This window comes from Gracilinanus agilis, chromosome X (genome assembly GCF_016433145.1).
Source record: "Gracilinanus agilis isolate LMUSP501 chromosome X, AgileGrace, whole genome shotgun sequence".
Lineage (NCBI taxonomy): Eukaryota > Metazoa > Chordata > Mammalia > Didelphimorphia > Didelphidae > Gracilinanus > Gracilinanus agilis.
Window position 1 is genome coordinate 35,140,020 of NC_058136.1, and position 11,561 is coordinate 35,151,580.

Sequence of the window (11,561 nt, forward strand, 5' to 3'; positions counted from 1 at the left end):
GGAAGGGGGGAAGTGGGAGCGGGGGCTAAGGGGGCCGCTAATTCGCAAATGAATAGATGTAGGTCACACTGCAGCCCAAGAGAGGGAAAGTCATTTGCCCAGAGTCACCCAACTAGCCATCGAGCTTAAATAAGAGGCTCCATTGAAGCCAGCTCTTCTGCTGGTACAACTTAACCACTTTAGGCCATACTGGGGCTCTGAGTTGTATTACTGCTTTTATTTGAACTTCAGTCTTGTTCTCTAGTACACTATGAAGACCTGGGTTTCAGTCCTGTCTCAAATGACTCAGCTCTATAACCCTTTGTTGTTTTTTAGTTGTCCCATTTAAGGCTACTAGGGTGGTTGGCCACTTCCTTCTCCAGCTCATTTTTGAGATGAGGAAACTGAGGCATACAGGGTGAAGTGACTTGCCCAGGGTCACCCAGCTAATGTCTGAGGCCACATTTGAACACAAGGAGATTAGTTTTCCTGACTCCAGGCCTGGCACTCTGGGCCATCTATAACCCTGGGCAAGTCAAGAACTTCTCTTTGCTACAGTTTCCTTATCTGTAAAATGGAAATAATGAGAGCACCAGCCTCCTTGGGTTGGTGTAAAGATCAAAGGAGATTATGGAAAACCTGGACCTGTCATGCAACCAATTAAGTCTTTCCTTCTAAATCTATGGTCCTGTGTTCCTAAATACAGCAAAGCATCAGCATTCACTGCCTTCAAGGAACTTACATTCCACTGGAAAGGAGGGTTACACCATGTATACAAATGAGTAAAAACAAATTAAGGAATAACGGAGACAACAGAGTGTCCTTGGAAATTTGAGGAGGTAGAGATCACTAATTAAGGAAAGAATGGAGAAGAGAGTTCAGAGAAGGCCTTAGGACCTGGGAATCTGAGCTGGCAAAGGACTCTGAAATAATTATGAAAGGCAAAGGTGAACTGTCAATAATATCGTAGGATTATTGAACTAGAACTGGAAAGAAATTTAGAGGTCATCCAGTACATATCTCATTTTACAGATGAGGAAACTGAGGCCCTGAGTAGTAAACTAATTTACTTGAAGTCCCAGAGGTAGCAAGTGGCCAAACCACATTTCTACTTCTGGACCCTTGATTTCAAGTTCCATACTATGTACTATGCTGCCACAGGATCAGACAATGAGTCAGTCAATGAATTAATAAGCACTTATTAAGCACCTACTATGTGCCAGGTACTGTGCTAAGTGCTGGTATCATACAGCATAGCATCACAGAATGATAGATTTAGAGGTGGAAAGAATCTCCCACCCATTGCATCCAACCCCCCTCATCTTACAGATAAGGAAACAAATCCAGAAAGAGTAAGGGATTTGTCTAGATCACATAGGTAATCAAAGCTGGCTGAAGCAGATAAAAATACAATTAGGAAATATTTAACAAAGCAAATAAAAACAATAACAAATAATTCTTAACATCTAGTCTTCAAAGTCAGTATGCATCCACTGGGATCCTTAATGTACCCTTTATTTTTTTATTTATTGTTAAACCTTTACCTTCCCTATTAGAATTAGTACTGTGTATTGGTCCCCAGTCAGAAGAATGGTAAAGGCTAGGTAATGGAGGTTAAGTGACTTGCCCAGGTTCACATGTCTGGGAAATATATGAAGCCAGATTTGTACCCAGGACCTCCCATCTCTAGGCCTGACTTTCAATCCACCTAGCTGCCCCCCCCTTATATATGCTTTAATGGCCCCTTTTCAAATTGAGTTACCACCACTGACCTACAGTGATAAGAAGTTAAACATCTTGCCCAGGATCAAAAGAAGGATTTGAACCCTTTGTGACAAGCCTTTGTGACTTCAAGGCCAGCTCTCTATCTACTTACTACCCCACTACTACTATTATGTAAAAGGCAGCATCTCCCAATATAAAAAAAAATCCTATTTCTAATGAAAAACTTTCATCAGAGCTGAGAATTGTCCCTCTGCTTCCTCTGTCCAGTGCTATTCTACTTAACAGAGAGAGGGGAGGAGACAGAAGGGAGAAAGAGAAAGGGAGGGAGGAGAGAAACAGTCCCAGGTGTCCTTGGGGACAGCCCCGTAGCATGTCTACACAGCAGTCTTTGACTCAGTAGAGAAGAAAGAGTCTAAGCCTTGTTGCCAGGGGCCCTGGGTTTTCAATCCAGCTTTTCTGAAGCCAAAAGGAAGGCTCTTGTTAAAAAACAAATAAACAAAAAAAATCTGGTCCCTTGCCTCTATAAGTTTCTATTTCCTCATCCTTAAAATGCAATTAAACATATATTAGGTGCCTAATGAATGCAGAGTACAAAGCTAGGTGAGACCCAAAGTGTAGATAAGCTGCAGACCTCAGATCTATCAATTCCATGATACAATTCCTGCTTCCCCATTTTCAGATGCCAGAGAGCCAGGGATTTGAGATGGCAGCATTGGAGGGTAGACTACCCCTGTCCCCTCCCAAAGAGTCCTCACCCCAATGCTGATAAAATACAAATTCTTTGCCTGAAATTTAAAACTTCACAATTGTACCTACCCTCCTGGTCTTATTTTCTATTCCCCCTCGTCAGTATCTCCAGCAATCCATCTCTTACCTTCTGTGCATTCTCACTGTCTCCTAAGGTCTGGAAAGCAAAACAGCCTCCTCTAGGCCAGTGATGACAAACCTTTAAGAGGGGCCGTGTTATGGGGCAGCTGGGTAGCTCAGTGGATTGAGAGCCAGGCCTAGAGACGGGAAGTCCTAGGTTCAAATCCGGCCTCAGCCACTTCCCAGCTGTGTGACCCTGGGCAAGTCACTTGACCCCCATTGCCTGCCCTTACCACTCTTCCACCTATAAGTCAATACACAGAAGTTAAGGGTTTAAAAAAAAAAAGAGGGGCTGTGTTGTGAGAAATGTCTTCAGGTGCCCATGGAGAATGGAGAGGGGGAGGGAAGCAGCCCAGCCCCAAGTCCCTCTGGCTTTCTAGTAATGAACTCTGGCAAACTGCTGGGGAAGGGGGCAGCTGGGTAGCTCAGTGGATTGAGAGCCAGGCCTAGAGATGTGAGGTCCTAGGTTCAAATCTGGCCTCAGCCACTTCCCAGCTGTGTGACCCTAGGCAAGTCACTTGACCCCCATTGCCTACCCTTACCACTCTTCTGCCTTGGAGCCAATACACAGTATTGACTCCAAGACGGAAGGTAAGGGTTTAAAAAAAAAAAAAAACCTCTGCTGGGGCAACAGTGCAGGTGCCTCAGAGAGGGCTCTGAGTGCCCCCTCTGGTACACATGCCATAGGTTCACCACCACTGCTCTTTTATAATATTTCAGGCTCTACACTGGTGAAGCTGGCTCAGGCCCAGAACCTCCTCTCTATTCCATTCCTCCAAGTTTTTGTAACACACACACATACAAACATAAAAACCAAGAATATAAACTCCTTGAGGGCAAGGACTGTTTTAGTTTGATCTTAAATCTCCATGGTCTTAGCCCAGTGCCTGGCCAAAGTAGGCTCCTGACAAATGCTTAATGAATTTATTAAGTTTGAATCTTGGTTCTTCCACTAACTTTTTTGGTGGCCAGAACCTGAGAGTACAATGAATTAAATGGGGTGGTTAAGTCTTCTTCAGACTTCAGGTTAGTCCATAGTACTACAACAAAATTAGGTTAAAAGTATTTAATATGATTTGTATGTGTGTGTGTGACTTGAGAAAGCATCCATAAAACAGAATTATTTTACAATTCTCTCCAAAATTTCAGATCATAGAATTTTGAGACAAAAGAAACCTAAGAATTTATCTAGTCCACTGACCTTGGGCAAGCCACTCTTCCTTTCCAGGTCTTAGTTTCCCAATCTGTAAACTGAGGACTTTGAACTAGATGATCTCAAAGCCAGCTTCTAGTTCTAAGTGTGGGTAGAACCATTCAAATAAACAAATCATCTTTTGCAAATACTTCAGGAAGGCAACTGTTGGACACACTTCATACTTTATACAGAGCATCATCTTTCCAGGATATTTGCTCACAATTCACATTTCCATAATAACCTTCTGAGGCAGGTAGGAGAGGTATTATTATCCCCATTTTACAGATAGAGAACCTGAGAACAGAGAGGTTAAATGACTAGTCAAAGTAGTTAGGAGCAAACCAAGAAATGGAGCTCAAGTCTCTCAACTCCTAATTGACTTCCTTTCCCTAGGCCCAGTTGCTTGCCCTTGGGTTCTTGGTTAAATTATCCATAGGTCTATAGACTGATGATTGGGTCTAGCCATCTGTATAGAGAAGAAGCCTGAAAGATATTTCAGTCAAGCTTTCCGAGTCATTTAATCATTTTCCTCTATAAGCCGCAGGGGTGAAATGGTAAATGTGGTTTACCATTCCCTGAAATAGAATGACTCTATTAATGATCAGTCAATCAACAAACATTTATTAATCTCCTCCTATGTGCCGGCCACTGTGCTGCAAGCTGGGGATACACAGACAAAGAATGAATCAATCCCTACTCTCAAAGACTTTCCGTTTTAATAACAGGGTTGACAACGTGGGCCTGGATAAGTACTGTATCCATGGACTCTATAGAATAAAGACGAATAAATATAAACTACTCTGGGAGGGAGATAACTCACTCGCAACCTGGGGGGGGGGGGGGGAGGGAATCAGGAAAGGCTTCACATAAAAGATGGTGCTGGAGCTACACCTTTTTGTGTGGTTCTTCTGCTTGATTCTGAATCTCAAAGACCAAATAAAACAAGCATTTCCCTATACATGGTAGAGCAGGAGAGATTTGTATCCGAAACTGCAAATCTCCTTCACATAGGGGTGACAAGGACTGTAGCTAGGCTAGTGGCGCCCATTCTGTACTCCTTCCTGCCCTTTGCTGATGCACTCCTGTGCTGGGAGGTGAGATGTTCAGGATCTCTTCTGGGCTTTGCAGAGCTGCTGAGGACTTGGGCCTTCCTACCTCCAAGCAGGACAATCCAGGGCTTCCGAAGGACAGGCAAAACAATCACTTGACTCCATGATAACAAAAAGTCAGCAAATAGTGGGTGGAAATGAAAACCAAAGGATTTGCTTTAACCTCACCATCTGCAACAACCACCACCACAAGCATTTACTAAGTACCAACCCTGTGCTAAGCACAGAGAAGACAGGGAAAGGTACAGATGTGGTCCCTGCCCTCAGGGAGCTTACAACTAATGGGGTGGGCAGGGGAAGACAATCTAAAATTACTATATCCGTTTATAGAAGATACATAGAGTGTGAATGGGCCACGATGGCAGAGGGAAGGTAGTGGGTGAGGCTTGGGATGGGAAGAGGACCAAGAAAGGTCTCCTGTAGAAGGTGGGATATAAAATGAGTCTCGAAGGTAGCTGAGAACATATACAATTTGGGGGGGAAAAAACCTCTGCTACGGATTGGTCTTTTTATCATCTTCAAACACTGAAGGACAGAAACATTCATATTTAAGTTCCTCTTCAGGTCAGAGCCAATTTGCAAAAGAGTCTTCCTGTGCAGATCAACACATAGGGAAGGTGGAGAATCCTAGAATGATCCTAGAATGCCAGCTTTAGAACTGAAAGCCATCACGGAAATCATCTAGTCAAACTTCCTCATTTTGCAGATGAGGAAACTGAGGTCTCCTTAGGAAAAACGATTTGCCCAAGGTCACACAGATAATTACTGCTAGAACCTAGTTCTCACTCCCAGACCAGTGCTTTTTGGCACAGTGATCCATGAAGTCCAGGGATATACTGGAGCTGATTGTTAAATTTGCAGGGTGGGGGGGGGAAGCATTTATACCTCTGAAATCAGCCAACATTACAAATCAGGGCTTGTTTTGTTGACTGAATAGACTTACATAATGAAGAAAATGTTAATCATGCAGATTAAACCCAAAAGTGTGTCCTGAAGGGGGTTTTTCAGAGCTCCAGCTGTTAAACATTTGCCAGCACACCCCTGCCTAGTCTGAGGTGTGTCAGTCTCAGTTGCTGGCAGAGGTGAGCCTAAGTGAAGCCCTACATCTGCGTGGTTCATTTAAGATCTGAGAACTGTCTTCAAAGTTTCCAGAGCTCAGTGATTTCTGTCGCCTTAAGGGAAAATTGGCATTTCAGGGAGAGAGCCTGATAGACACTGGGGTAGGGGTGAGCAGCAGGGTATATATAATAGGAAGAGTCCTGGGCTTCCAGCCAATAGGGCTGCCTGAATGGAGACAAGCTGCTATCCAGCAAAAACCTGAAATGTGCACCAGATTGAATAATGCTCAAGAAAACAGACGAGAAACTATAGTAAGTGACTTCTTTCACCCCAAAATTACACCAAAAAAATTAACCAAGGGGGCAGCTGGGTGGCTCATTGGATTGAGAGCCAGGCCTGGAGGTGGGAGGTCCTGGGTTCAAATTTGGCCTCAGATACTTCCTAGCTGTGTGACCCTGGCCAAGTCACTTAACCCCAATTACCTAGCCCTTACTACTCATCTGCCTTAGAATCATCAATACAGAGTATTGATTCTAAGATAGAAGGTCAGGGTTATTTTTTTTTCAATTAACTAGTAGGTCACAGGAAATAAGAAAGGAGGCCTTCAGCAAAGCGAGCACTGGAGAAGAGGAGGAGGAGGAAGACGGACATTTTTATGGCACTTACTACACAAAAGGCATAGTATCTCAATTGATCCTCACATGAACCCAGGGAGATAAGTGCTATTACTATCCCCATTTTACCATTGGGGAAACTGAGGCAATCAAAGGTGAAGTGACTTGCTCAGGGTCACATAGCTAGTGCCTGAGGTCACATTTGAACTTAAGTCTTCCTGATCATAGACCCAGAGCTCTATTCAAGGGTTCTTTGTCTGAATGCAGCAGAGTAGAGGGCTCCCCTGAGAAAGCCCATAGGTGGTTGTAAATTCACAGTAAGAAAGAAGGGCCTTGAAAATTCCAGGAAACAGCAACAATCCATGTGACTGTGTGTGAGACCAGGGTGAGCACAGAATAGACCTGGAGTCGCAGGGCTCCACAGTCCCTAGCCCCCGTCTGAGCTACAAAAGAAGGATCTAATGATCAGTGATCTAACACTACTAAAAATGAGAGATCTTAGAACACAGTATTACTATAGGCAAAAGATAGAGGCTTACAACCGAGTTTAGCTTATTCTGTAAAATTAAGTATAATCTTACAGCCAAAAAAAAAGAACCTTTAGTGGAACAGAAGACTTTCAAGCATTTCTGATGAAAAGATCAGAGCCAAGAGGGAACTTTGAAATGCAAACACAAAAGTCCAGATAAATTTTGTGAGTAATTGGAAGGGGCTGGAGGATGTACTGCTATGGTTCTAATGGGGGGGAGAGAAAAAAGGGTCCCTTCAGAATCTTAGCATTTAGGGAATTAAGAGAAATAGAAGACTTGAAGGGGAGGATTGGTCCTGTTCTAGGGGTTTGAAGAGGGCGAAGAGAACAGAGGGTAGAGGGAATTCTCTAGGGTAGAAAGAGGAGGGGCTCGAAATTTGCCATTTCTCATAAATGATGTACAACAAGGGAATATACAAACACGGAGCATGGGCCTGGGGACCGGGTATCCACTCAACCTTACTCTTGTCTGAATTGGACCATGGAGAAGTGAAGAAACAGATGGAGTTTGGTGTAGCGGTACAGTACAGTAAATTGCCCCTGCCTTTTTTTTATCCCCTTCCCTATCTCTCTGCCTTTCCTTTTTCTTTCCTCTCATTCCCTCCACCATCTTGCCGCTCTCTGGCCTTTCCTTTTCTTCTCTTCCTCTACTTACATGAGGCTGTGGAGGAGGTGGCCAAGAACCATGGAGCCCGTGAAGACCAACATCCCAGAGCTGTGCTAGCACATTCATGTTCCTTCAAAATGGACAAGAAGATCATCATCTAGATATAAAAGAGGCTGAGATAACTATTAGTAGAAATCTAAAGAAAAAAAGATTAAAAAAAATTTTAAAGAAGGAAACTGGGGACAGCTAGGTGGCTCAGTGGATAGAGAGCCAAGCAGGGAGATGGGAGGTCTTGGGTTCAAATTTGGCACCAGACACTTCCTGGCTGTGTGACCCTGGGCAAATCATTTGACCCCCATTAATTAGCCCTTAGTGCTCTTCTGACTTAGAACCAATACTTGGTATTGATTCAAAGACAGAAGGTGAGGGTTTTTAAAAAGAGAGAGGCAGAAGAAACCTGAAGGACTTAAACGGGAAGAAATATGTATCACTTCAGCCTTAGTGGGACAAGGTAAGTAGAAGTAAGGAAGTAAGAAGTAAGGAGAAGGTAAGTAGCTCTCGGACAGTCAGCCTACAGGTGAGAAGCATAAGTAGCTCCAGAAATGATAGAAGAATTCATTTGTTCTTTAGTACTGAGACTTCCCTCATCCACAAGAATGTTTCTTAAGAGCTGAAGTTTGTCAAATACAACTTAGCAAATGTCTACGCTTTGAGCCCATAAAGAACAGCAGTGTTCTAGATCCAAGAAGCATCCCATCTCCCAAGCTTTGGGTAGATACTCTTATTGCAGCTGCCCTTTGATGTGTCTCTCAATCTGGTTCTTGATTCTTATCAGTTATATGACCTTGTGCAAGTTGCTTCACCTCTTTGGGTCTCAGTTTCTCCATCCATGAAATCAAGGGATTGACTAGATGAATAGGTACTTTCCAGTTCCAAAATTCTGGACACTAAACTTTCCCTTAGGTCAGAGTGATGCCTTCTAGGAAAATCAAAAAGACCTATCAGAATCGCCCACCTTCAGTACTACAAAAGATCTGTGGCTTTAGCAGCATCTGAGCTTTCCCGTGGTATTCATGTTAACCCCACCACATCTTAGCAGAGTCTAGGCTTAGGCCTACAGGGACTCTGGAGGTTGGTTATCTAGACTAATTCCTTCATTTTACAGATGAAATTGAACCCAAGAGAGGTCAAATGTCTTGCCTGGTGATTCCAATATATATATAATATAATAGCAAAGCTAGCGCTCTGTGGTTAAAACCAGTTCATTCTTTGGCGCCCAGCCTTCCCGCAATGGGACTAAGCTGGTCCATCAGGAGGTCTGTATTTGAAACCCTTCCAGTTCAGCAGGACCTAAAAGAGACTGATAAGTTCGCATAGTCTTTGAGAACCCAGGCTCAGTGACATCTTTTGGCGAAGGTACCCAAGTACAGGGTGATAATCATGGAGAGAGGAGACCTCAGCATCACGGCCTTGTGACCAGGAAAAACTGTGGCAGCCCATTTTTCATTGTCTCTAACCCATCTCATCAGTGTGGGCATCACTTTCCAATCTAAATCCCTTTTAGAGGTTTCATACCTCCATTTTACAGATGAAGAGAATGAGACCCAGAAACCCGAAGCAGTTTGCTTCCTTCAGGGTCATAGAGGCTAGTCAGTAGCAAGCTCAGGATTCCAGCCTAAATGCAGCATTCTTGCCACTTCCAGAAGACATGGAGAATAGTAGTTTAATATCATTTGCATCTTCCTCATGTCATCTCCTTTTCTGCACCTGCAGGCCTTTATTTAAAATCACTGCCAACACCAGCTGTGACACCGAGGAGGATACTTAAATTAATCCTTTCGGCTCTCTGCTTCATTCTGCTAGGGAGCTAAGTGGAAACCTTCCCAAGCCTCACTTATTTCCTCCTTGTGGGAGGGGGTTTAAAGTAGCACTTTATCTTAAGTCCCCCCCCTCCTCTCCATAGACTTAATCGGTTGTCCAGGAAAAAAATTAGCTCACCGTTAGCCTAGGAGCAATATAATCGACCCAGGTTCACATGGTGCTTTTCTCTGCCATTTTATGGAGTTGATATCCGACAAAAACTTATTCATAAAATCCCCATAGCTCAGAGTACCCAGTTCGGAAAATCTCTACCATTCAAACAGAGGTTTGGAACACTGCCCCGCTTTCAAAATTGGGCCTTTCCAGCTAGCTCCAGGCTTCTAAATAGTCGAGGCCTAATCAGGACACAGAAAACACTTGGGTTTATTAGGATACAATGTCTGTTATTGTTAGACAGGCCGAGGGAGGAGAATGGAGAAGGAGGGAAGAAACAGACCTTTGGGAACTTCCCTCAGACCTTGAAGAGGTTGGCACAAGTGTTGCTTCCAATCAAGTTCCATTCTGAGGTGCCTGCAGTGACCAACCTTGATTTTTCCCTGTTGCTATTGAGCTGCTCTTTCTTTCTGGGTCTCATTTCGTCTGTTGTCCCTGTGCCTCCAGTGTCTTTCAAATGTCTCCGTGCTGCCACTTTCCTCTCACTCTGCTCTCATAGATTCTATGTCCTGTTTTTTAATTTCTTTCTTTTTTTTACCTTCCATCTTAGAATCAGTCCTGTATATTGGTGCCAAGGCAGAAGAATGGTAAGGGCTGGGCAATGGAGATTAAATGACTTGCCAGGGGTCACACAACTAGGAAGTGTCTGAGGTCAAATTTGAACCCAGTACATTCCTGTCTCCAGGCGTATCTCTCAATCCACTGAACCACCTAAATGCCCTCTGTGTATCCTTTTAAAATATTCAGGAGGGGGAAGCCAGATGGCTCATGGATTGAGAGCCAGGCCTAGATATGAGAGGTCTTGGGTTCAAATCTGGATTCAGACACTTCCTAGCTGTGTTACCCTGGGCAAGTCACTTAACCTCACTGCCTAGCCCTTACTGCTCGTCTGCCTTAGAATTACTACTTGGTATTGGTTCGAAAACAGAAGGTAAGTGCTTTCTAAACTCATTTAAAAAGAATTTTTAAAAATGTTATTAATAAGGAAAAAACCATCTGTACAAAAATATTCCTAAGCAATGCTGTTTGTAAGAGCAATTGAAAACAATCTTAATCCTGTCTTCATTGATTGGTGAACCGGCAGGACAAATTCTGGTGCGTGAATGTGATAGACCTCATCATTCCCTCCAAAGTTACCAGTGATCTCTTAGCTGCCAAAGCAATGGCAATGTCAAATCGATCCTCATCCTCCTTGACCTCTCTGCAGCCTTTGACACTGTTGATCACACTCCTCTTTCGCTCTCTATGTTTTCAGGGTTCTGTGTTCTCTCCTGGGCCTCGTCTTATAGAGCATTCCTCAGTTGCCCTTGCTGGATCTACCTCCTCTGGATCATGCCCTCTAATTGTATGTGCCCCTCAGGGTTCTGTCCTGGGTCCTCTACCCTACTTCACTTTGGTGATCTCATCAGCTCCCATGCTGATTGTTCTCAGATCTACCTACCCTGCTCCTGCCTCTCTGATGACCTCCAATCTTACCTCTCCATCTGCTTTTCAGACTGGATATCCGGGAGACAACTTAAATTCAGCATATTCAAAATGGAACCAATTACCTTTCCCCCTGAACCAGTGCAGTACCATCCTAGCAGACTCTCAAGCTTGCTACCTCGCAACTCCTCACTATAGCTCATGTTCCTTATACGGTAACCTATTGCCAAGGTCTGTCAACTTCACTTTTGTACATCTCTCAGATACGCCCCCTTGTCTCCTAAGATACTCTCACCACTCTGGTGCAGACCCTCCTCACCTCAAGCATGGAATACTGAAATAGCCTTGCTGGTGGTCTTCAATCCACCCTCCATTCAGCTACCAAAGTACTTTCCCTTAAAGCAGAGGAGATCGGACC

The 11,561-nt window shown here is 43.9% G+C and overlaps 1 protein-coding gene across 1 annotated transcript in view; it reads right to left on the minus strand.

Moving 5' to 3' along the window:
* Positions 1–11,346, minus strand: part of ABCB7 (ATP binding cassette subfamily B member 7) — a 155,881-nt gene extending 144,535 nt beyond the window's left edge. The window contains exons 1-2 of the mRNA XM_044682798.1: positions 11,195–11,346; positions 7,733–7,814 (exon numbers count right to left, since the gene is read on the minus strand). Of these exons, the coding sequence (XP_044538733.1) occupies positions 7,733–7,814; positions 11,195–11,346 (234 nt within the window). The remainder of the gene's footprint in view (positions 1–7,732; positions 7,815–11,194) is intronic.
* Between the last annotated feature and the right edge of the window lie 215 nt (positions 11,347–11,561).